Source organism: Aulonocara stuartgranti (assembly GCF_965226115.1).
Source record: "Aulonocara stuartgranti genome assembly, chromosome: 7".
In the NCBI taxonomy this organism is placed as follows: Eukaryota; Metazoa; Chordata; class Actinopteri; order Cichliformes; family Cichlidae; genus Aulonocara; species Aulonocara stuartgranti.
In genome coordinates this window covers 63906939-63933638 of record NC_138945.1, presented here as the reverse complement: position 1 = coordinate 63933638, position 26700 = coordinate 63906939, and the positions used below count along the sequence as shown (strand labels likewise).

The 26700-nt window shown below is 42.6% G+C and overlaps 1 protein-coding gene across 7 annotated transcripts in view; it reads right to left on the bottom strand.

Moving 5' to 3' along the window:
• The window catches only part of brsk2a (BR serine/threonine kinase 2a), a 176363-nt gene extending 149924 nt beyond the window's left edge, over positions 1 to 26439 (bottom strand). For 2 of the 7 annotated variants that reach the window (XM_082539946.1, XM_082539945.1), the window contains exon 1: positions 26007 to 26435. In XM_082539946.1, the coding sequence (XP_082396072.1) occupies positions 26007 to 26100 (94 nt within the window). In that variant the 5' untranslated portion in view covers positions 26101 to 26435. Of the gene's footprint in view, positions 1 to 26006 lie in introns of all 7 variants that reach the window. The other 5 variants (XM_082539944.1, XM_082539940.1, XM_082539941.1 and 2 more) reach the window with 5 other exon arrangements.
• Between the last annotated feature and the right edge of the window lie 261 nt (positions 26440 to 26700).

Genomic DNA, 26700 nt, shown 5'->3' with positions numbered 1-26700 from the left:
TTATTGATTTTTTTAGGCCTGGACAATGCAGAAATAGCAATGTCTTACTCTTACTTAAAAATGTTTCACTTGCTGCTATACGACAGTCCTTTCACAAAGTAAAAGAATGGTAAGAGACTGTAAAACCCATCAAGCTAAAAGACTCAAGGTAAGCTACCGTGCTATCAAAGCCAAAGTTAAACCAGGGCTCTACGAAGAATTCCTGCTAATACTGTCAGCCCATCCAAGCCATTGCCACGCCAGACCAAGGACAGTGCCTCTGGGGAAACTGCTGAGAGTAGATATAAAATTATTAGAAGCCCTTATGTGCTTACCAGAGCTTGAATTCTTTTCCTTTCCTTATATCACTTGGTTTGTGCCACCGTGAGGTGTGAATTTAAAGGGGGAAAAAAAAGGAAGGGAGATATTTTCCTCTCTGTCACCAGCTAATGAAGTGAGGGAATTGTTAAGGTATGCAGAGTGGAAATCATGAGCACAAAAGTAAAGCAAAGGCATCAGGGAGCGAGGAAGAGAGCAAGACAGGAAGGAGAGGTGCTAGAGAGAGACTGGAATAGAGACTGACATCAAACAGATTGGACAATAATCCACAAATGGGTGTAGTGGAAGAGGTTTCAATATCGTTACTCAAGCAGAAAACAATTTGTACTGACACCCATGAAATGATCTGTTTGCAAAATGGAATCATGGGAACATACTGCGCTTGCAGAAAAAAGAAAAGAAAAAACCTCAGCACGCAACAAATATTTGAACACAGTGAAATCACACCATTGGACACGGAGTCTGAAGGTACAAGCGCAGATCTGTGGGGCAAGGGAGTCGGTGTAAACGCTCATGTTAAAAATATGTTTTTGAGACCAATCACATTTAGAGAAGCGTTCATGACAGCTTCAAATACAGAAAGTGGTGGGGGTGGTGGGGCGCCCTGGGATGACTACACCAAGGCTAAAAAAGTTGCCCCATTTACTAAAACTTGCTTAAGCTCTTAGGTCACACTCATTTGCATTATAAATCTGTGCTCTAATGGTAAAAGAGGATGAAGCAGAGAAATTATTTCAGAGCATTTCATAAGGATTGACCTGCAGCTAAAATGCAAAGGGGCCTGAAGGAAGTATGTGTGAGTGTGTGTGTTTGTGTGCACGTACGTGATCGAGAGGAAGAGTTCCTGCAGCCTCGGGCTTCTTTCCCTGTGCGTATGAGGACATCCAATAAAGTCTGAACTCTGTATGTATTGATTAACACTAGTTTTGTGCTTTTGTGCCTTCAGTTTTGTTTTTCGAGAAATATCCGTTTGTAACAGCTGACATTTAAAAAAGAAAATGCAACTAAGAGTTAAATATAACACTGGTTTGTGTTCTGCTAAAATAAACTAAAGCACTTGATTTGGTTTTGGGCCTATTGCAAAATCGTGTTGGCTTAAATAGGCAGGATCAGTTCCCCCTATGAGATTCGGGTAGTCTCTTCAAAGCTTAATCGCTCTCGCTATCTGCCTCTTTATCCCTTCAGTGCGAAAGAGAAAATCATTGACCAAAAACTTCTGCTGTGCTTCTCTGATTTATGTTGCCCTGTAAAAATGCCAGCCACTTTAATGACCCTCTGTTACCATCTCCTCCATCTCACAACTTTCACATCTTCAGTCAAGCTGGGACAAATGGGGAGAAAAAGAGGGAGAACAGCTCTGGTAGGTGGTAGGCATGCAGTGTTGGTTTGTAACTGTGTGTGTGTGTGTGTGTGTGTGTGTGTGTGTGTGTGTGTGTGTGTGTGTGTGTGTGTGTGTGTGTGTGTGAGAGAGAGAGAGAGAGAGAGAGAGTAAGCGAGTGTGTTCCAGCTGCAGCAATAAGCCTGTTCAAGGACACCATGTCTTTTACACACATACACACTTTTCACACACAGCATTCACCATCTCAGATCTACCTCGTAGGGAAATTAATCACAGCTGGAAATAATATAAGTTAAATACATTTCTAAATGCCACAAGGACTAAATGAGAATATTAGGGAATGGGGAGTTTATGACTGATCAAACAGAAAAGCCCAGAGTTTCTGATCTATCACATTTATGTTTGTAATAAAATAAATAACTAGAGAAGAAAACAAGAAACTACAATTTGATACAGCCCACACGAAGCATGCACAATTAATAGAATCAAAGCTACTTGGAGACAATGAGTATTTCAATGTGATAACAGTCAGATGTATGCACTGAGAAGCACTTAACTTGCAACTCAAATAGTCCAGGGTGATACATCATAGGCGACCAGTTCATGTATTTATCAGGGTGATTTCAGCTGGCTGGGAGTTGAAATGATGGCTTCATTCATTGTCAGTGATGCCTTTTGTTTAAGGATCACAGATTACATTCAGCTATGTTCCAAGCAACATGCGTTAAGTCTGCATGATGTGGGGAGCCGGTGTGGGGGTGTGTGTTGTGTGGCATATTCAGCATGAACAATCGGTCAGGGTAACCTGGATGCATCATTTGGACACACAAGGCACAGCCGGAGAGCAGGCCAGATTAAGCAGGACAATAGAGAGAAGTGACAGGAAAAGGGGGAAAAAAAGGAGAGGGGGAGAAACAAAGAGTAGGACACAGAAGGATGAATACAGTGATAATAAAAGGAAGTGGATGAATTAGAGGTTAAAGAAACACACACACAGAAATGGCTGTCCTCTAGCCAGAAGCACGTGGAAAGCCAAACTCGGGAAAAGCCGGATGAAAGAGGAGATAAAGTGACAATAGGAAAAGAAATGGAAAAAGTGAGAGGACAAATGAGAGAAGGGATGAGAGGGAGAGGGTACTTGTACCAGAGAAATTGGCAGATTGCTAGAAAGACTGTAAAAAAACACTTTGACCTTGGACTTTAGGATTCTGCACTTCCACAAACAGACATAGATCTTGACAGCAGCAGAAACACACACAAGGACACCGTCAAACACACTATTTCCAAATGCTTACTAATATGTTTGGATAGATGTTTCGTTAATGTTATCGTGGCCGTCGGGCTGCCAGCTGTTTGACTGTGTGCTTTGTCTGCTCCAATAAAAGCCAAGTGAGTCTGAGTGTGAGTGCCTCTCGTGGTACCTTCTTAAGCCCTCACACAGTCAAAACAGGAAAACACATTTCACCCAATAAACACATCCACAATAATAGCTCCATCACCTCCTGATTCAGTGCATTTCAAATGTATAAAGGACAAAGCAGGTCACCGTAGAAACCCTCACAAATACAAGCTGCGCTTTCATTAGCTGCCCCCACCCCACGCCAACACAGTCACCATACCGAACACTCGCAAATGCAGCATTTCTCAGGGTCAGTAGATTCATTATGATTTAAATCTTGCAGTGGCAGCACTTTTTTTTTAAAATTCCCATTAAAACAGAGTCACATATACAAAAAAAACCAAACAATTAATTTAAAAAACAATTGCTCAGGCTCTTAACTTTTTCACACACGTATACATGAACACGTAGAAAGTCTCCTTTGTTGCAGTGGATGACTGACGCTCCCAAGGTTTCGGCTCCCTCAAGGCCAATTCACAGAGTCAGTCCCCCCCCTGTTCACCACCCCCGCATCACAGCTGCCCCTCTGAAGTGAGAACTCCAACCACCCCCGCCCACCTCCTGCTTTAAAGCGACTTTAATGCCGCAGGGGCACAAAAGGCTCACACATACATACGATGCCTTTAAATCTCTAAGCCACACCAGCCCAGTCAGAGAGGTCGGGCTAACCTTAAAGACACACTCTTTGGCTGCCCTAGTCATTCCTTCTCTCTGGTTTCAGGTCATGTCTGGTTTGTTGTGGACAGAAGCATCACCTCAACTAGAGATGGTGGCACTACATCTACCTATATAGCATGTAAAACGGAGCCACAGGTGGTGGCTCCAAGTATTTCCCAGCAAAATAAGGATTTTAATCTACCAAGGTGTTCTGTGGTGTCAGGCACAGAATTCTTAGCTGCAGATCTTTTCAGTCTGCAGACGTGTGGCTTCTATCAACCACTTTTTCCCAGAAAATCCCACAGCTGCTCGATCATCTGAGATGATAGGAAATTGGAGATCAATAACTTGAGCTCTTGTTCTCATAATCTTCAACAATTCATGAAGAAATAGGCAGTGTGGCAGTGTGCCTAACCATCTGAAAATGGCCAAAGACATCAGACATAAAGCTGTTTTGGTACGAGGTCCAAACAAATGTCAGAGCATCCACACACTAGGGGCTTTCTTTCCTACCATCTCAGCAGCAGTCTCTCTTTTCAGCAATTAACTGAAATAAGACCAAATAGTAGACCAGCAAGTCTTTCCAAGTGGTGCCTAACTGATGTTACAGTCACAGTGTTTGTCAAAGCACCTGCTACAGCAGTCAACTACTTTTTTCTGTGTCCTTCCTGCAGCCTAATAGATGCCATCATTTTTCCGGTGTCTTTGTAATAAGATGATCGTTCCCCGGCATTGATTTTAATTCTGTTTTACTACCAACAGATGGTTAAAGTGCACCATCAATGTGAAAACAGCAACATGAATCGCTTACAAATGGGAGGTTGGAATGTAACTGGGTTTGCTTGGATTGACTCCTTGGAAAACTTTGTAAGTTTCAAGTGTCTGCAAAGCACTTCAATCCTAAATGAGAGTTGTTGAGAGTTATTATGAAGGGAAGTGCTATGGCAGAATTTGGCTATCAATGAGTGCTTTCAGTTTAAAGACTGACAGACTTTTCTTGGTTCATTAAAAAAATAAAATAAAAAAATAGTGCTGCTCCTTGTCACTAATATCTGTTTGCCAGGGTCATAGATATACTTCTTGTTAATATAAACTGAGCTTACCAAGGTTATGCTAGTAAAAAAGTAAAGTTACCCAACTATTAAAGCATCTTTGAAGGCTTAACATTACCCGTGGTTCTAATAAACAAAATTACATTATAAAGCATTGTAAAAGTTTGAAGGTTGACTATCAGTCAGCATGCCTATGCACTTTTAAGGGCATATAAACAAGGGTTTGTATGTATACCACACACACACACAGAGTACTTCCCCTTTCGGTATCTGCTATGAGATTTTCCCAAGCCTGAGGTATTCAATGACCCACTTTCTCATACATGGTCATTCACACTCCATGCTCCTAAAATCGCCCTCTGTATTTTAATCAAACCCATCTTTTCTCTTGCTTTTCATATTTAAAGCCAAAAGCTAGCCTCCTGAACCTTCTGGACCTCTCTAAACTGCCAGCATCCCTCAGTGCTGCCAGTTCTACACAAACACACCTCTCAGTGACTGACACTTCCACTCAGCCCATACCAGCGGGAAATCCTGGAGCAGCGTTTAAACGCTTGGCCAAGCTCTGAGTGTGGTGCTATGGGCTTGACAGGAATCAACTACAGGGCTCTACAGTTCAGCAACACACATACGCAGCTGCCACTACCAACTCCCACCACCTCCCCACAGCGCTGACAGAAAACAATCTGCAACCAGATGATTCACCTCCATTAGCCTGCAGTATAATCGTGAAAATAGCGATCCTTCAAGTGCATTGATAGGGTGGCTTGTCAATCAATGGCGATGAGGAACAACAATAACAAAAAAAAAGAACATTTTAAAATCAGCCTGGTGTTAGAAGAATTCTAAAAATCTTATATATTGGCGAATGTGCAGGATTCTCATGGTTGCTTAGCTCATCTGATACTGAAATGATACTCTGCAGTACTTAGTTGTATTCACCCTGTCTTCACCCTTATCTTAGCCTTCCTAAGCACCTCACTGATCCATACTGCCTGCGGCTATACTGTGCATGACTGTCTGTTAGTTTGTGCGTGTGTGTCTCTACCTTACGGATATATGGGTACGCATGTGTGTGGCGTGGGCATTCATATGCCAGTCCCTAGGTGTGCTTGTCTAACTGCTTGAGTGTGTGTCTGTGCATGATTGTTATGTCAGTTTGAGGAGCACCAAGGGACCACTCAGGAAGAAGCGCCCGGGGCACACACACAAAAACACATACACTCTCCAGCCTAAAGTGCAGCACAGCTTGGTTTGTAGGACTACAGGGTCCCCATGCTAAGCAGCATCCATTTTTGGAAAAAAAAGGGACAGGTTAACACACACAGAGGTGTCCATAGCATAATCAGCATGCTGATCAAAGCATTTAACTCTAGCTGAACCTGGCTCAGTCAGAGTGATGTTTTAAACATAAATCTGTCTTCCTTTGGGGGGGGGGGGGGGGGGGTGTGATGGTGCTAGAAGAGCTTGATCCGTCTCCCTCTTTGTATGTTTTAACCTTTATTATCTCTTCTTGTATTCTTACAGTTACAAAAGCAAAAACAGGTTTAGCATAATTAATAACATGCCCTTCCTCATAGTGAACAATTTACTTTAAGTTATACTGATGATAAAACAATTGATAAACAGGTGCCACTCAAAAATTTAGTTTTTACAGGTTTAATCTTATTAAATCATTAATTGAATTCATTTTTTCCATCAGTCTACTTCAGCATGCCATACACATTTTTTATTTATCCTAAATAAATAAACAAATCAACTGTGTTAGTGCTCACGTTACATTTTGCTAACCTTTCTTTGTTGTCTGACATGTACACTGCAATGAACCTGTTCATATGATAGGGCATGGTTGGCCTTTACCTCTTTCCATTTCATTGTGTTTAACCTGATCACATAGTTCACTGGCTATCTTGCACCAATAGGCCAACTGTAGCACATACACACAGGTCTGTGACATTAATGAGTTATCACAGTTGATAGAAAGTGAGGGGGAAGACAGAGTCAAGAAGAAGCTAGGGAGAAAGACACCCAGTGCGGCAGGAAGGAAGGGTAAGTCAGTGTTGCCTCTTTTTAAAGGCAAATGTGCCCCAGTCCCTATTGTTTCCTGGCTGACAGGCAGCTATGGAGGGGGGCAAACAAGGGGGGTGGGTGGGTTGTCATCCTGGGGATTCACCACCTCTGAGGGGGGTGGGAGAAAAACAGAAATACAGAAGCAGAGGTTGAAAGGGTATAGGCAACATTCAAAGTGAGTGAGAGTGTCTTTGTGTGTGCACATCTTCTGACAGTAAGTGATTCAGAGAGGAACAGTGATGACAGTAATGACTGTTCTAACCCAAAAAAAATTTATGGATGCCAGACTATTATTATTGCTGTGCCTGCAACAGAGTTTTAATGTGCATGCACATATGAGCAACGCATGTGACCGTGAGACTGACACCCATTTTTCAGAATGACCTCAGTCAGACTCAGACCAATGTATAAATCCAGCCTCTCTCTTCGTAGTAAGTAATGGCAGGCTCAGAAACAGCCTGAATATGCATTTGTAGATATGTAGGCATAAATAAAAGATGATGTAAAACCAGAGACTAAAGAGCGAGAAGCAGAGTGAGCGAAACGGTGGTAGAGAAAAGTAGCTGAATACTTGTTTCCCAAGAGAATCACTGAAACACAGAGACATGCTCGTGATTTTGACCTGACCTTTCAGTAAACTCTGGCATTAACAGAGTAAGGCCAGCCAGCTCTCAGTTCTATAAAACACTGGGTTTAGTCCATATACTTAAACACTTCAGCTGTTAAAGAATAATGCCGGGCAACAAACTACGTAACATTATGACATGTAAAAGTTCTACTCAGTGTGTTCAAATAAACACTCCACATAAATAGTCTATTCCCCAAAGAGCTATTAAAGGCCTTCTAGTGGTTAGTTAAAAATCAATAGAAAGCTAACTTCTGGGTTTTATTCTAACACTACTTCATGGTTTATTCTGACAGTAATGCTATTTAAACCTTCTTTATCGCCACATATCTTCCCCCCCCCCCCTAGAAACCATTCACTGTGTCCCAGCATGATTGAAATTTCCCATCATACCTCACGGCAGATTAAAATACTGCACTTAGAAATATGTGTCCCAATGTGAAATTGGTACTCGAGTACAACAAATGAAGAAAAAAAAAAGAGTAAAGGACATACTGTATTTTATCATTTCTTCTTATCTTTCAAATGTGGCATAATAGTAGGCTGTGTTGCTATGACAGACCACAGGCTTTGAGAAATGAGCAGCAAGTGACTATTTTGTGTGAAATGACTGGAAATAGGCAATGATCATCTTAGTCACAGATATTTTAGTTCCTTTGTGTTACGTGCGTTGGTGAGAATATATAAAAAGCGAGGCATCACAGACACAGAGAGCTTGGTCAGATCGCCCGCCGTCTGTGTTTCTATAATCTGTAATTGAAACCAGTGAATCACTGTAGGGAGTTAGTGTCCTGTGTTCATCTAAAGACTCATCACTGAGGGAACAGAAAGAGAAGAAAGAGGCGAGTTTATGAGCGTCTTACCAATGAGGTAGCTGTTATTAATGAGTCGACAGCAGGGTAACAGCAAGAACCAAAAAAACAATATATATTTACACACTTAAACAGCACTGTCCGCTTTATTAGGTACACACGTTCAACTGCCTGCTAACACAAGTCTCTAATGAGCTAATCATAGGTATGTAGATATAGTCAACAGAAATGGATGAAGTTCAAACCGAGCAACCGAATGGGAAAGAAGGGTGATTTAAGTGACTTTATATGTGGCATTATTGTGGGTGCTAGACTGGCTGGGGCTGGTCTGAGTATTTCAGAAACTGCTGACCTACTGGGATTTTCCCCACAAACCTACCTCTAGGGTTTAGAGAGAATGGTCTGAAAATATCCAGTAAGTGACAGTTCTCTAGGTAAAAATGCCTTGTTGATGCCAGAGGCCAGAGGAAAATGGCCAGACTGCTTCGCAATGACAGTATGGCAAGTAAACCAAATAACCACTCATTACAACCAAGGCATGCAGAAGAGCATCTCTGAATGCAAAGCACTTCGAATAGTGAAGTAGATGGGCTACAGCAGCAGAACACCACACTTGCAGCCACTCCTGTCAGCTTAGTGCCCGAGGCTAAAATTCACACCGAAGATTGGAAAATTGTTGCCGGGTCTGATCGGTCTCAATTTCTGCTGCGACATCATTTAAACACCGCAGCCTGCCTGAGTACTGTTGCTGACCATGCCCGTCACCTTATGACCACAGTGTACCCATCATCTGATGGCTGTTTCTAGCATGATAACACATCAAATGGCCTACCACGTCACCCTATCATGTCAACATGGAAAGCAATGCAAAGCCTCTGAGCGGTGCTTCTAGCACCTTGTTTAACCTGTGCCACAAAATATTAAGGCACTGTGAAGGCAAAAAGGGGTAAAAAAACAAAACAAAACCGATAATAGCAAAGAATACCTAATAAAGTGGCCAGTGAATGTATATACTGTAACTGTGTTCAGAGCTAGCTGAACACACTTACACAGTTAATCGGTTTCTTGCCCTACAACCATTCCATATTGTACCACACAGACTTTCTCAATGTCAGCTTGTCAGTGAATACTCTGAGGGCCTGACTCCATCTGACTCCTGACACACACAGGGCCTGCCACCACAAGGCATACACACACACACACACACACACACACACACACACACCTCTGCACTCAATTCCCCCCTTTCCTTCAGACATAGGCTGCCATGGTGACATCAGTCAGCCTGTTGGCATGGTGACCCTTCCATCACCAAGTCAGGTCACCTTGGCTCACCCGAGCACCCTACCGGGAGGGTTTTGCAAGTGTTTAATGCGTATATCTGTGTGTGTGCAAGGATGCTTATCTGGCACTTTTCCAAACCTTGTGGCGCTGTGCCACAACTACCCTCGCTCTACCTGGGCCGCCTGTCTTCTTCTTCCTCTATTTCTTCTGTTACTCGGTTCATCTTTTCACAGCTTTTAATAGATGTCTGATTAGTGAGAGAAGATTACAAACTGTTTTCACAAAGTATGCATAAAATAATATAATGTAATTATACTTATTTGTTTTTATGGGTGCTATGCGTCAGGAAAATGAATTGTGGAGTGCTTCTCAGTAAGGTTGCATAACAATACAAAGGGCAGCCATCTGCTTCACCCTGGCCCCTGGGTTAGCAACGGGACCTAATCCACTACATTGTTTGTGTATTTACGTGCATGCATAAGGGTGCGTGTGTGGGTGTGCCTGCATGTGTATGTGTGTACGCCTAATCTGCCGGTGTTTTCATAGCACTCGAGTGGATAGCTGGTAATCTCACAGGGCTGGGCCTGAGTGAGATTTAATCCTTGCAGCTAGCCACCATCTCCTTTTCTCTCAGGCCTTATCCATCTATTTTCTTTCTTGTAAAGATGGTTTTCTTCTTTTTCCTCCAAATAGTTTACCTTTTACTTTTCCTAAGTGTTATATCCATGATGATATTCTGTTCTTATTCTGCACTGATCTGAATTCCCATTAATGGTCTGTTTTCTTCATATATTAGAGTGGTTTTCTCTGAATATTTGTATTGTCAACATGTCAAATGTAAGAAATAGCTTCTTTTCTCTGGTTTAGATCTAGTTTATTTGGGGATTTTTGTGGAAGGACAAAAATCTAAGGTTGTCTAAGGAAGTAATGTGAAGACAGACCCTTGGACTAAGACATTTAAGTGTTGCATTTTTGGCAGGTTTTTGGGTGTTGGGGGCTACATGCCAAACTATTTATAACTTAATCAAATCAGTTACTGATATGTTTATTGAGAATTTAAAATATTAATTTATTGTCATTGCATAAAGAACAACTAGCATAAGAGAGTTTATGAGTGCCTTACCAATGAGGTAGTTGTTAATAATGATGCGACAGCAGGGTGACAGCAAAATTTTAAAAACATATCAGCAATAAACTGCGATCGCTGACAATTTCTGTGACATCTCAGAGATCACATGGGCCTTTGATGACATAACCGTCCTATCAATTATAGCTAACCCCCAAGTGTAATGTGGCCTGGAGTTTCAAAGCCCCAGTAACAGTTATAAGAATGAATGAATGAATGAATGAATGAATGAATGGATGAATGAGGTGCATCATCAAAGCCAGCAAAACGCACGCACGCACGCACACACTATGCTAGTTACCATGGTGACCATATGACTATAATGATGTCCAGCAATGAGGGTAACCAGGTATAGAAGAAAACAGTATGCACACATGCGCGCACACTAACACGCAAACAGGCGCATGCACAGTATAAAAATAACCGGCACTCCCACTCACTCACCCGCGTGTACTTCTGAATAAAGCAACTCAACAAAAAAAAAAAAAGCAGAATCTTTTTGCACTCAAGTGTGGTGTAAAGATATATCAGTGTTCATGCGTGGGGGAATGTATGCATGGATGGGTAGGTGGGGTAAGAGGGTGACTGAATACAAGCCAGGTGGGGGTGGGGCTGGTGGGGACGTCAGCATCGCTGTCTTGATTGGAACCTCTTGCTGTGAGATGCTGACATGCTGTCTGAACTCACCAGGTGTGCCGGCACACGCTCCCTGCTCGGTTTGCTGCTTTGTGTGTGTCTGTGTGTGTGTGGATGCATGTGCGTGCGTGATTATATTCAGGGACTCTGTGACAGATAATCCTTTGCATTTATCCACATATGCATTTTCCTCATTGACTAACCCATGAGCCAAGCTACAGGCAGTATATTTGTGCATTAGTCTGACAGGCCAGCCAGACTCTCCCTCTCTCTCTAACACACGAATGCACGCACACGGTGACAGCATTATACGTACACAGCCCACCAACAATGCCATCTGTGTGGGCAACCCTTATGTGACATTTCTGACAGTTAGGGAGGCTTGAGATGACAGCACTCGTGCATGCACAAGACATATACACCAACACATGCAGAATTCCTCCTCCTCTCTGCTTTACAACTTATACAAAAAGACTCAGGGTCACTGATCGAAGCGCAACATTGGCAGTTAGAGGAAAGAAAGCTTTAAGAGGAGGCCAAGGGAGTAGGCAGGTGGTGTTTGTACCTATTGAGCACACAACATTATGTGCAACCAGGCCTTTCTATTTCAGTATTAGGCAGAGCTACAGAATACAGACATTTAAAAAGGATTTGGGGAGATAATAATACTGATGGAAGGGAAGAAATTCATTTACAGCCTCATCGATTGTGTGCAAAGACTAGGATTAGGAATTAAAGATAGGAGAGAGGCGAGTAAGGAAAAAAAACTGAGGGTTGCTCACTTTGGACTTTAGATTTAAAGTCAGAGGAAAGAAATAATAAGGTTATAAGAATAAAGATACTTAGAGAAGGAGGCTGCTATGAGGGGATGAAGATACTATAGGTGAGAAAGTGGAGAGGGAGTGATGGAGGGAAGGGGTCATTCTTGAACTCCATTTCATTAACTTCACAGCGATAAGCGAGGATATAGTAGAGACCTAGGCTAGAGAGGGAGACATGTTAACCGATGATCCCATTAGGCTGAAAAGGGGTAATACAGAGAGATGGAGGAGGAGAGGAACAGCAGGGTGACGCTGAGAGCTGCAGAGAAAATGGTGAGGGAGTTTGAGGACAGGAAGGAGGAATTGGAAAGGCAGGGTAAAAAAAAAAAAAAAGGAGAAGCGGATGGAAATGAGGGAGGGGGTGGAGAGAGCGAGGAAGAAGTTGATGGAAAAAACCAAAGCAAGTGGTGCAGGAAAAAGCACCTTTGAAAATGGTTGATAAAACCCATTAAAAAGACTTCAGCTCTTAGTTCAGTCTCACCAGTGTGCTGGGCTGAGAATGTGGATCCAACTCAGATATTACCGCAAGCTTGGGGAATATGGGAAACCCCTATTAAGGCAAAGCGGCCAATGGTTTTAATATGATGGGGATCATTTGCAATGTTTGGTTGGAAACATGTGAGCACTGAGGCATTCTGAAGCTATTACATGTCCAAATAAAATAATCATAGACTAATGTGGCGTGGCTTAATTAACTTGTTTTGCTAACTGGCTGAACCAATATAAATGTAGGCCATTATTTGTATTATTATAATTGGGCTAATCACTCATCCAGATTATTAACATTCAAAGAACTTTTGAAGTTAAATATTGTCTTGTCATCAGCTTCTGCTTTGCCATTGTGGATGTTGGGTTGTGCCACAATGGATAATGTGGGTTACAAGATTTAATATGCCAAATGGACTGCAATGTGATAAAGGCTTATATATTATATGATAAATTGACGAAATCAAACAGGGTTGTTTCAGATTACAGGGTGAACAGCTAATAGAGGCTTTAAACTTTCCCTGCAATACACTCCACAGCTAAATGAGGTAATATATCACTGAATAATTTGCCAAATATTTAACTGCTTGAATAACTAGATGTTAGAAAGAATAAGGGCTAGCCTTGGTAGAGTGCTTTACAATGCTACCAATTCTACTTCTGCTGAATGTAATTTCTAAAGAGAAAAGTTTAAGGTTATGATGTGGCATTGTGTAAAAAATAATAAAGTGAAAGAAGAAGAAAAAAACATCAATTTACTCATCACGCTGACTATGAAGAGTAAAACTGGGTCTCCTCAGCAGTAATAAGGTTAGCCATGTCCCATGGGGACAGCATATTGAGGAGAAGAATCTGATGAAGGTTAAGCCCCAACGACCCCCACTTTAATCACTGTCATTAGCACCACAGGCAACTCCACTCTGACCCCATCACCTCAGGGCCTCAGAGATTAATCACATACAAGCTATCACTGTTATATCTATGCATATGCTTGCTCACAGAGTAACAATGCGGTGTATGCGTATTCATACATGATGAACACTCCCTGCATGCGATTTGGTGTTGCAGAAATGAAATTTTACACATGCGTCCACATAAACAGAAATGGGTAAAATCCACTTAAAACTAAATAGCAGCTGTGTTTGACATGAGGTTCTAGCCATTAAACCAAGACGACACCCACAGGGAGACCACTAATCACTCTGTGCTTATAACACCAACTAGATGGAGGACCCTCATCCCCAATCTCCACCAACCATGCTTAGCCTCTCCATAAGACTTCAGAGACTGCCTTGTGTGTGAGGGGCATGTAAAGGCAAGATCAACATCAGGATGAGAGCCTGTGTGAACCCGAATAGGCCTGATGCGAGTGCTGGGAATCGGTTAATGAATCGCTCCGTAGTCTGGACACATAACTTCGGGCCCCGGGAGAGGGCCTCGGTGAGCTCTCTGTACTCATCTCTCACCTCCATGCCCTCATACATGGGACTTCTCATACGTGACATAAAAACTGCTGCAGTATAATTCACAGGGAACAAGAGCACTTCATTAAAGCGATCTTCAAATGGGGCAAGGGCAGCAGAGAGGGTCTACTCCTAAAGTCAAACAAGACAAAGGGGGGTAAATTAACTACTTCTTTTAGACGAGTGAGAAAATTAAGTACATGACGAATGAAGAGGTTTTTCTTAAAGATCAACATTCTTCTCACGACGCTGGTCTGACGTACAGTCTACAGTCTACTGTACATGTTTTAGAGAGGGAGCAGCGAGGTGTCCATGTGCAGCTCAGCCTGTTTATAGCGCGCTTAGAGCACAGAAAATGTGACTTTTAATTAAAAGGCCAGGCTGATTTAGTGTTGTACTCCGTTAGAGACAGCGATAGAAAGAGAGGGAGAGTGTGATCGGGGATGAAGTGTAAGAAGAGAGGAGGCGCAGACTAAAGCAAACACACACCCAGCCAACAGGCACATCTCTCGCTCAGGTTTAATGAGCCTGATCTAGCCTGGACCCCTTCATCGGCTGCTACGATAAACTCTGGAATAACAAATCATTACACAGGCTCGAATTATGTCCGCATGCAGGTGCGTGGAAATGTATTCACGAGTCTGTCAGTCTCTCGTTTCGCTGTATCCGTCAGTGCCGATACACAGAAACACACATACAATGAGCACCTCCAGGTAAAGGTTAGAATATTTCATAAAGTCTCATTACGGAGTGAATATAAGAGGCTGAGGTATAATGACACTGGTGAAGACAGAGTAATAAATTCAGGTCCCTTGCAAGGCTAATCAGCTCAAGTTGTACAGACACAGTCACAAGCTTAAGGGCATCAGAAACGTGAGTGAACAACATCAAGTAATAATGCAGTGCAGTTCTCACTTCTGTTTTATGCTGACAAACATGAAATGCCACGCATTACAAAATCTCAGATACATAAAAAAAACTTTAATGAGAGACAATAAAATGTGAGAAGAGGCCACATTAAAATTACACGCACACACTTTAGTCTTATATCATTGTCCAATTACTATTAGTGTCTTCCCTTGTGGTTTGTTACATGAAGTATGAGGATACATTCAGCTCAGATCAGTCTTTACAAGCAATTACCAGCACTGGCCCATAAAGCCAACACAGGGTATGCGTCTTTCATTAGATGCACTGTGATAGCCTCGGTTCACATCAAATTAACCCATTTACGCACACACATGAATGGCTGTGTGTGTGTGATTTACTATTTTTAATGTTACAAATGGGGTCTTTGGTGCGTTACAGTGAGAAAGATGTGGAAACTGAGCTGGAAAAGAAGGGGAGGTGGTAATCTTATAAGAGTTAATGCATTATGCAAGGTTAATCATATATACATAGATCAAATTTCATTGTATATTAAGCCACGGCCACTATAGTGTGCAAAAATGAAAGCCTGATGTAATGTATGAGAATTTTTACATTCATGCTTGCTTGTGTGGGTTAAAATTTATGTGCATATTATGTGCAGATTGGCAGGTATATACTGCAAGGGGAGTATATGTAAAGATTTAATTGAATTCCTTCTGCTACTATGCAGGCCCACAGCACTCTGGCTTATCCAGCCCTGAATTGCAGCCAGTGAGATCTAATCATGCTGCATGAAATGAGCCCTACCTGAGCAGAATGGCAGTGCGAGGTCTGAAGGCTGCAGGGGAATACCTCCATTAGGCACAAAGCGAGGAAACGAGGGAGCAGGAAGAGGAAGGGTCAGAAAGGGAGACTGTTGCAAGACATGTACGGACAGAGTGTAATGGACACAGAAATACAAGAGAACAGGAATGAATTCTGAGGTTACAGGTGAAATGAATTTGGAGATTACAAGTGTAAGAAGGATAAGTTCAGCTTTATTATTTATCCGTTGAAATCCTCGGTAGTAATTTAAAATATTTTAAATGAAAGCTTCACCAAAGCCTTTCCTTCAGTGGTTTGGTCCAAGTACTGTCATTTAAATGTTTCCCAAAAGCAATATTATATAAACTCAAGGTAAACTTGTACTGTCTGCACCACAGCAGACGGGTTGAAAGAGTATCATATACGGACAGTAACTGTCATAATGATTATAATAATGTACCCATGAGTCATGCGGTGCCACACACCAACCTGCATATGCCGTCAGCTTTTCTACAACACGCAGCAGAGTCTACAGAGCCAAATGGACACGAACACACTGTTGACTCACAATCGTGCTCTCATTCCACACCCTGTAATGCATCAAAACAGCACCGGGGATAGAAAACACAGCTGACCAATCAAAATAACAACTTATTTGGGCTTGGCCACAATCGTACCCCTGGCATGTGAAATTACACATGAAGAGTGTGTGTCTGTGTTGCTATGGCTACTGACTCATCACATCATAGCAGTGAGAAGATACATGTGCAATTTACAAATATACCGACTGTATGAAACACTTTCCAACGCGTCTTCACTGACAGTTAAGTTCTTGTGAGGTGAAACGGAGGACGGGAGTGAAGAGTAGAGGAACAAGCCTCCTAAATATCCTACGGGCATGAAGAAGTGTGTGTACATGTTTGTGTGTCTTCAGGCTCTGTACCAAGAGCAATCCTTCCTGCTGTGGATGCATTTCCACCACTGATGCCGTAGAAGCTCTGCTGCAGCCACTCCTGCACACAGCACATTCCAGTCTCTGTGTGTGTGCTCGTGTTTGTGCACCATGTGCAACTGTGCATCAACGTGGTTGGTGTGCATGCTGGATTTGAATGATAATAGAGGCACTGACCCTGAGAGACGCTTTACTGCTGTGACTCTTTTTCTCACTCAGAAACTCTCTCCTTTGGCAAGGCTGTACCCCCCTTCCTCTCTGCCTCTCTCATGTTCACCCCTGTCCCATGAGTTACAGCCCTCAGATGCTGTTATGTATCGACAGAGAGCTTGTGAAATGGGAACACGCAGTGCACACTAAAGCTCCAGCAGTCAGACCAGTCTACACACTCTCACATACACACACAGTGGCATAACACACAGCAACAGCCACCGCAGAAGTAAGCTGCTCTTAGCAATGAATAAACAAAGCCAACTAGCTGGGATCGAAAGATGAAACAACCAATGACTTCATCGCTTTTTTATTTTAACAATTACCCCACAAACTGTCTAATTTGTAAAAAGAGTGTGAAAAGGGAAGTGAGACGTAAGGTAAGAAAGCAAAATTGCAAAACTTAAAAAAAAAGATAAAGATCTGACACCAACAAAAGTCGGGCTCCTTTGAGGATATTTTTTCATCAGTATTGAATAGATTCTATAGGGCTTCTATTTACTTCGTCTGACTCAGACTTTAAGCCTGTTGAAAGAAAAATAGAGCTATTCATTTTCAACTGCAACATAAATGTGAGTTTTAGAGTTAATAATCTAATTATATGAGAATTAATTTAATATTTCCAGTCAGTTCATATGAGAACATTAACAAAGGAACAAGCAGTGCAGTGGTAATGATGCATAATAAATAGCACCTAATCTTTAGTCTAATGCTGTCCCCTATTAATTGGTGTTAAATAATAATAATAATAATAATAATACAGGGAGAAAGCTAAATTCTGGTTGGTGCAATGTCCAAATAGGAAAGCTTTCTGGTGGTATTAAAAGATTTATGCTGAAATACTTTTACAAACTAGCACAGTACTGCAAGGCCACAGATTTTGAGGAAAGTAGCACTGGATGAACCAACAATTTAGGCCAAAAGAGGGAAAAAACACATTCAAAACACACATTAACTACAGTAGTAAAGTACTGACATTTAGCTGTCACTGAACTGTTATTTCACAGCATAGCTACTGTAATCTACATTTCCAGCTGAACACCAGAAGCCACAACAAACAACAATCAAAGCCTACACACAAAATAACTGAAATAAACACCCCTATACTTCTAAAGTAGTAATTTAACCAAATCTTTGAGCAAACCAAAGCAAAGATTGTGCAAAAATATGAAGCAGATTGGTATTTTTTTTTTAACCTAAAATGTATGAGAATAATACAGTTTCTGAATTTTCCCAATAATTAGTTACACTGTACTAGACTCACTGTCATCTCAGATCAGTTTTCATCCTAATTTGTAGTCATGACAGAGGATGTGACCTGGCAGCAGGCTCAAAGCGCTGACCCCGTCTCTGATCGAGTGGCAACACAAAAGAAACTGTTTGTTTTGGCCGAACAACTGTGGTACACCTGTGATCCAGGCCCATTATCAAACCAAACCTGTCCTCTTCCCTCTCTCGATAAATAACAGTCACCTTCATCTTTCACGCTGGGATAAAATGAGTTGAGCTCGCAAACATTGTGATAAGTCTCTTAAGTCCGGCCAAGTGTTAGAAGTCAGTGTCAAAGAGACAAGAAGGCAGTGCAGGTTCCCGGTTTGTGACCAGTCATGCTCATCTAACCTAATCTTATTGAGGCCTGTCTGCTTCACTTCACATGCTGAGCCACGTCTCAGGTGTTTCGTGGATGACATTGTGCTCCATATCCTAAAGAGCTGACAACAGAGCGCGTGGCAGTGGAAACTCTGAATGCATCACAATTACCCTGCCCCTGCCATCTGGGATGCGCTTCACTCAGTAAATGAGCGCACATTTTCATTCATGTATTTTTTTTTCTTGGAATGCAGTCCAAAGGGGATTGCCAGCAGGTCTGCAAAAGCAAAGGCACCAGTTCGTGCAATTTAATAGTCATTCATTCAGTGTATTCATACTGGAAATTCAATTATACTTCAATAAGCAAAACTTTCCAGGCTAGCTGACTTTCTTAATGGCAAAGCACCCCAGGTGAATTAGCCAGCTTGGCTAAAAAGAATCCTAAAATGACAAACACGACTCTTTCATTTATCTTCACACTTGATTTCCAATGTATTCATTTAGTACACAAAAGCTTTTAGTATGCATCTGCTGATATTTGTTAGTTAGTTAAAAAGAAACAGGAAGATTCACAAAATTAAATATACCACTTAAAGCTTGCTGCAGTATAAGCATTTTAAATAATGCTACTTAACATTTGGAATCTTATAAAATTTCATTTTAAAAAAATATCTTTAAATTCACATCCTGAATTAACGTGATGTGTGTGTTTTTTAAAATGCTGCAAAAGTCAAGGTCAGTGGCCCACTCCCCTACTTTTTAATGGATAAGGTACAGCGCGACAGACAGCATTGGAGGGGGGATGAGCGCAGAGATTCCCCCCTGATCTGAGGACAGCGTGCCAAGGCTAACTGAGCTGACAGCAACTAAAGCCGAGGCTCCCCACATGTGCTAATCTCCCAGATTTAAATGGGAACACAGCACACAGCGCAGAGCACAGAGCAGGGCAAGCCGGTCTGATCCATGACCGTATGTCTGAGCACACGCGCGAGCACACGGCCAACACACACATGCAGCATTTCTTCAAAACAGTCGTTCACAGACTCTTTTTCCAGAGGCATGTAGCAGCGAGGCAGGGAAACAGAAACAAAGACAAGCTTGCGAAAAGCAGCGGAGGACTTTGCAGCATGACTGTTACGATGCTAACTTCAGATTGCAGCCACTTACAGAGCTAGAAAGCGAGAGGAATGAGAGCAATAGAGACAGCATGAGAGACAGTAAGAGGAGAGAGTTAGAGAGAGAGTATTCCCTTTATTTCTTCATGAGGGAAGACTGGGAACCAGCAAGAAGCAGGGAAACCATGACAACCAGACAGCCAACCTTGGCAACCAACCCGGTGTTCTCACAGTCAGAGCCAGACAGGCAGCTCAGCAAGGGTTAATCTGAACTGGGAGAGGAGAGAGAGAGCGCGAAAGAAAGAGAGGCTGGCTGATTAAGACAACTGCTGTGCGCACAGACGTTTAATACATTATAGTGTCTCCTAAATGCTCCAAGTTAACACAGAACAAAAGATGTGGCAGCTGACTTGACTGACTGAAAAGCTGACTGGCAGCATCAAACATTCACAGAGACTGCGGCTGGTAGAAGGATGTTTAAAAGCCGAACAAGAGGCATGTTTTACTGAACAGTGACTTTGTTTGAACAGTGCAAACAAAATCAAGTATAAATGTAACAGTTTTTGCACCGTGAAAAGAAAAATGGTACGTTTCTGCTCGCATTCTCAGTGCTGCGTTGCAAAACTAGCAGTGTGAAATTTGAAATAGTGCGAGACGATAACACATTACACGAAACACAGAAGCTGAGCAGAAGTGGGGACCTCAGTGATGGAGAGAAAGATATGGACAGAGTGAACAGATATTGTTTGCGTGGGTGTGTATGTGGCCCGCTGTAACTCAGGGAAAACAGACCGTAGCATCACGTCGCCCTAACCTGATTCTCCATGCTATGTAATGTAACAGAGATGTAGTGACAGCACATGCACTGAGTTAGGTTGAAAACCAAATAGGATGTGATGGGGCCTGTCCAAAAAATACACACAATAAATAAACACCCTCATTCATGATCAGCCACAGAGACTATTCCAGCACTCCCGCTCTTTATTCACTGTCCTCCCATTTAAAGACTGAACCCTTTCCTGGCCTGGAGGTCAGCAATAGAGAGATGAAAATCAGGGAGGAGGGGAGAATAATGAAGAGAATGATCGATACTTTGCCTTAATTAATAACCTCCACTTCAGTCAGAACATTCACCACAGCTTCATGCTCTCTCGGTTCAAGGTTCCTCCTTCCCTTTGCCCCCCCTGCACCAGTTCTCCACCTCTTTCCTCGTCATTAATCTCTGAAAATCGTTGGCTACATACATTCCTCCCAATCGATGCAATTCCACTGAGGTCTTGTCTGATTTACCACATGGCTGAATCCCTGTATGAATCTTGACTGGCCATGGGGAAGAGGGACAGAGAGGGAACGAGATGGAGCGAGGGAGATGAGAAGAGAGGGACATTAAATGACAGAGACCATCATCATTATATAACGTCAGCCAACGATGCAGACTGTGAAAAGACTACATTCTTGGTTTGAGTTACTTAAAGAACCCATAAAAATGACCAGAACATTGAAGCAACAGCCTAAATACACATTAAATATATATTTTTATCCAAAATATAACAACCTAGGCGAGACACGCACACATCTCCCATTATTTCAGATACATTTCAATACAGAGAGAGCAGGGCTTCAGCTTTAGATAGACAGCCAAACGGCTGAGACCGAGGAAGCTTGCCTTCCTGCTCTACAGCTCTGATCCAGCATCCTAACATGAGGTGCTATCCAGCTGGGAGCAACAGAGTACAGCTTTTGGGTCAGGGCTTCTCTGACCTGAATCTTTGAACAGGCCCCTTGAAACATGGGCCTATCATCGCAGCCTTTCATTTATTTCCCCTCACTCACCAATTTTAGGTCAAACCTGGCATCTTTTTCTGGGTAATCTTGTGAACACGGGGGAGTAAGAGAGTTGTGTTTGAGCTTTTTGTGTTTCTTTTTTTTTTTTTTTTTTTTTTAAATGGCAAGGAGGCTATAGATCACCTGTAGTACGATCACCTGTTCGATTCACAAGACGCACACGTGTAAGCACCCAAATGCATTTCACTTTTGTGGATTTGCCAAGTGGCTTTTCATTGGCAGCATTGAACGAACATGTCCTAGTCACTTGTCATCATCAGGAATATCATGTGTTGTGAAACAGTATGGATCTATTTCACCTGACAGGAAATCTTTGGGAGTGGCCGATGAACTAAATCACCGGCTTACTAGCTATCAATCAATGCAGAATTAACGGTTGTGCATCACCATTGCACCAGGCTCCAAGAACAATCTGGGTAATGTATACATGGATGGATTTTCCTCCATCGTTCATACACAAAGATGCACAAACACAACCCAATACTGCAAATAGTGAAATCGGCAGTTGGAGTTAGAAACCAGCCGGCCCTTTGCCGACTCTAAAACAGCGAGACCAGCTAGATGCTGGCTCCAATGCCTGGTAGGCACAGGAAACCCAAAACAAGAACTCTCCAGCATATAGATAAAAGCAGAGAGACCTAAAGAGAGAAAGAGAATGCAAGACACAACATCACGCAGAGCTTTTTATCAGCTGAGCAGTCAATATGAAAGTCACTGAAGCACAAATGATTTCACTCTCTAAACGTCAACCAAAGGAATCAAGGAGCCTACACATCAACCTCCATCGCTTAGCCTGTCAATATCCAAGTCTAGCATGAAAAAACAAAAAACAAAACTGGGATTTACGCTGGATTAGCATGCAGTGTTTTCCAGACAATAGGCCTCTATTTCACTAATCAACAGCCTTCAGGAACAAAGTAAAGGCAAAGCAAGGCAGTGTTTTCCAAAGCATTAAGGAACAGAGCGGTGATTCAGCCTGTGTTAAGTCAGTGCACTGGCAAAAACACAAATTAAACATATTCAGCTTTGTCAAACAAAGCTACACGATTTTGAAATGCAAGAAGGCTGTGACTGCAAATCCCAGCGTGATGGAGACATTCAAGTTCTACATTTTAATAAGGGTTTTAATAAGTGCTACCTCAGTCTCTAGGCCATCGTGACACAGATTAGAGCCTCGTGAAGCTAATATAGGATATAATACAGCCTAACAGTGCATGAAGTTCAACTTAGTGTTTGACAGAAAGTAAAGCTGAATGGGAATTCTGAGAGAGTAAATGCACACATATACCAAATACAAATCCAGAATCCACAATGCAAATGTTCCACCTTCTGCATCTATTGTATGTTTCTTGCCCTCATCCTGTCATCCCATGGCTACCAGAGCTGTTCATAGGATGTTTTAGGGAAGAAATCTAGTGAAAGTTGTGAAACACAGCTTCTCAGATCCTCCATAGATGCTAAAATGAGACCAGTTCGGCCCTGTAGCTAACTGCAAAGACACCACCGTGTTAGCCAAAACTTTTAGCCATTAAGAGCACGTTTTGTGTTGGGGTAAACAACACACATGTAAATAAAGGCTGAGAAAGTCCAACTGAGAAGTAGCTTCAGTCAAGTTTATATCATGCATAATGATACAATCATTAGCCATGTGTCCATGTTGTTCATGCTAATTAGCCACGTGGAGGTGTTAAGGATGTTAATCCGGTGAGCACTGTGGTGTTTAAATATTCTTCAAGTAAAGCGTGAACTAGAGTTGCATCAGGATAACAGGGTTTGTCTGTCTGTCATGATCAAATCATCGTGAAATCAAAACAAATGAGTTTTTCCTTAGTCTTCCCACCACCTTCCAGAATGAACTAAATCTTGGATTTTAGGCTCATTGACTACATAGAACCGTAGACAGTGCACTGGGCAGGTTGGGCCAAAACCTGGATTCCATACTTTTGATGCTTCAGCCCCGATAAGAACACTCAATATTTCAAGACTGCTTCAGGCCCCATCTTACACCTGACAAAGAAATCGTCATATGGTCTACAAGTACTGAGTAAACACGCTTGCTCTTCTGTGACAAGGGAATATATAGAATATGCATCCCACTATTTGTACTGCATCACTGCAAAAGAGTATATGTGACTTGTTGTATGCAAGCTGCACAGTAACATGAAGGTGGAGTTTGAAAGCCAGAGTGGGACAGGAGTTAGAATGCTACCTTTGGGCCACGTGAACGTGTGAGTAAGAGCTGACGGGGCTTTGGCTGTGTAGAGGATTAGATCAGAAAGCCAACCAGAATTACTGAGGTGGCCATGTGTGTGTGTTTATGTGTATATGTCAGGACAGGGCCTAATCACTTAATGAACATGGAAAAGCACAACTCCTCTGAGCAGGATCGCCAGATCTACCAGAGGGCTTCCGCTTTCTCCCCTCCAATAATACCAGCAAACCATAGCCTGGGAAAGCTCACAGAGGACTTTGCTCATTGGACAGTCTCAGCTGTCACTTGCGGTTAAGACCAGCCCATTGGGTGCACTCAGTTGCCAGGCCAACCCTTTCCGTGGGGCCTGGGAAAAAGATCTGACAGATTAACAAATGGTAAATGGGAGAATGGGATATTAGGCAGTGTCATTAATCTGAATAGGTTTGGCGTGGACTAGCACCACAGATGCCAATAACCAAATGAATTTTCTAACAGAGAACATGGACAAACACATAACGCTGGGCCTGGTTATTTCAGTGCATATGAGCCCCGAGATGTAATTGAAAAACCAGAGCAAAAGCATTCAAACTAAATGACTGTTATTCAATTAGAAAAACCTGTCTGACTGAAAAATGTTTTAAAAAGTAAAAACCTTTTGATAAATTCAGCCCAAGTAAGTTTGATAAAAGTTATACCTTGCAAGCTGACCTGTAACTTGCATACTCCATACTAGACTTCAGAGGAGAGTACGAAACGTTCATCGAAATCTGCCCCAGCATTCACATGAATACACACTGTGCCATAGATTACAGAGACAACATATGATTAAATATCCAGCCATGGAACCAGCTCTGCACCATCATAAACACACATTAGGGACTCCTGAGAGCTATTTAAAAGTGAGTGAGGGGTTCCTGTAAACACAAATGATAAAATAGATAGGTGTCAGGAGGATGTGAATACTGCGTGTATTATTAGGTTGTTTTAAAAATCAACTGCTGCATAAACTTTAACTACGACTAATAGATCATATGGAAATCATTATGCATCGCACTGTGCTGGTTAACTAACTTTTATTGAATCCACCTGTGGGCGTCATGGTGCGAAACATGACTCGTTCAAATATCTTCTACAGTTAAAGAGGGATTATGAAGACGTGCTCCCTCCCCCCTCAGACCCACTAATGAACAGTGAGCGCTGGTCAGGTGACTAAGTGGTCATTTTAAGAAAGCATACTGTCTGAGAGCGCGCACAAACATTTGCACATACACACAGGGTTGCTCAGCATGACCAGCTGGACGGGCTAGGGGAACTAACGCCTATTGTAGCCATTTTAGACAACAGATGGGAAGAAAAATATACAGAGAGATAGTGAAAGAGCAGAAGAAAAAGTCCCACTGCCTCTCTCATTCTAAGTGCTGCTGAGCTTACAGAGCATGCTGCATCACTCCTGCTATTTCTGCCTACACAGGGCTGTGCCTGCCTCTCCTTTCACATGGCTCCACTGGCTGCATGTACTTGATGGCAGAGGATTCTCACCGTTCAACAGGGGGACGTACTGGACAGTGATGTGCTACTGGCTTGTGGGCTACTCATCACCTAGCGTGAAATATTATGGAATCGAGACCTGCTGATTGGAGAGAGCATGTGCCATGCAACTTTAGAAACTGCAGTGTCATTGCTGTCTAGGCTCAGATAAAGCATGTGACTCTTATAGGAAGCCCAGTCGCATCTCCTGGCTGGGGGTGTATGAATATACATCAGCGTGGCTCTTATTTCCCAGCTCTGTGAACAGCTCATCTGTCAAGGTGGGACATGTTACTCCGTAACGGAGGAAACCCACGTATTGCAGCCAGAGCCTATAGGAGAAACGCCTGCCTCCCCCATGCGTGCCTGCGGACTAAGAATAGATCAATGTATCAGGCAAATCGGGATTAACGGGCGTTGTGCTCCAATCACAGAGCGCACACACACGCACACACATACAAACAGGGGAGCCAAAACACAAAAAGTTCATTTTCATTGCCCATCACACTGTCATCATTTCTGCTGCTGAACGGCTTCCACGCTGCTGCTCCTTAATTCACACACACACAGGCCAACGCACAGCCAATAAAACAATGTAAAGCAACATCCTGTGTGAACAATGATTATGTCAGACCGCTGGCGAAACAACCCTCCAAATTCCCCACAAGGCTGGGCAGGTGTTTGTAACTAAGCGGTTAGTTATTTATCACCTGCAGACACCCAGCCGGCCAAATTTCAACTCGCTGCGGAGCGCTCCGAAAATAAATTGTGCAATTAGAGAGGATGCCGCGAGCAAGCTGTCCCAACTAACCTGTCTGTCCTTTTCCGAGCGTCTTCTCCAAACGGTAAGGTCCCACGTAATTGGCGTGTTGGGCACCGCTGTTGTCTTTACCGGATGATGACATGTCGAATCTGTGTGAAAATTAGACACTTTATAATAAAGCGCAGACAATTAAAGAGTCCTGGCAGGAGGTCCAAGCCGCCGTTGTCTTTCTTTTAACTCCACAGCCTCTCGTCTTCCTCTCGCTCTCTGACTCTTTTCCCTACCTCACTCGCTGTTAGAGGAGGTGAGGCTCTCTTTTCTGTCCTCTTTTCTCCTATCGCTGCAGACGAGCCGCAAGTGCCTTGAATATCATTGTGGGTGAAAGCTGCGCTGCCGCTGTGCGTCTGTGGGAGGTGCTGCCGAGTACTCGTGGATGATTGACAGTCGATACAACCAACCAGAGCACCGGATCCCCTCCTCTGCCGCCCCGTTTCTTGTTGCTGGAGGATTTTTGCTTTTTCTAGAAGAGCTGCAGGTTGTGATCTTAAAGAGTTTAATCCCGAATGAACAGTTCATTAAAAGCAAGGTAAGTGCCTAATAGCATGTAAAGCATAAGCCGCAAAATTTAAATGCCCCCGTGAATGTGCCCATCAACTGAAGTCTTTTTAAAAAATAAGAAATATAATGTAAATCTTCAACTTAAGCCCAAGATTTACATCTACTGTTAAGGAGCTTCTCTGAT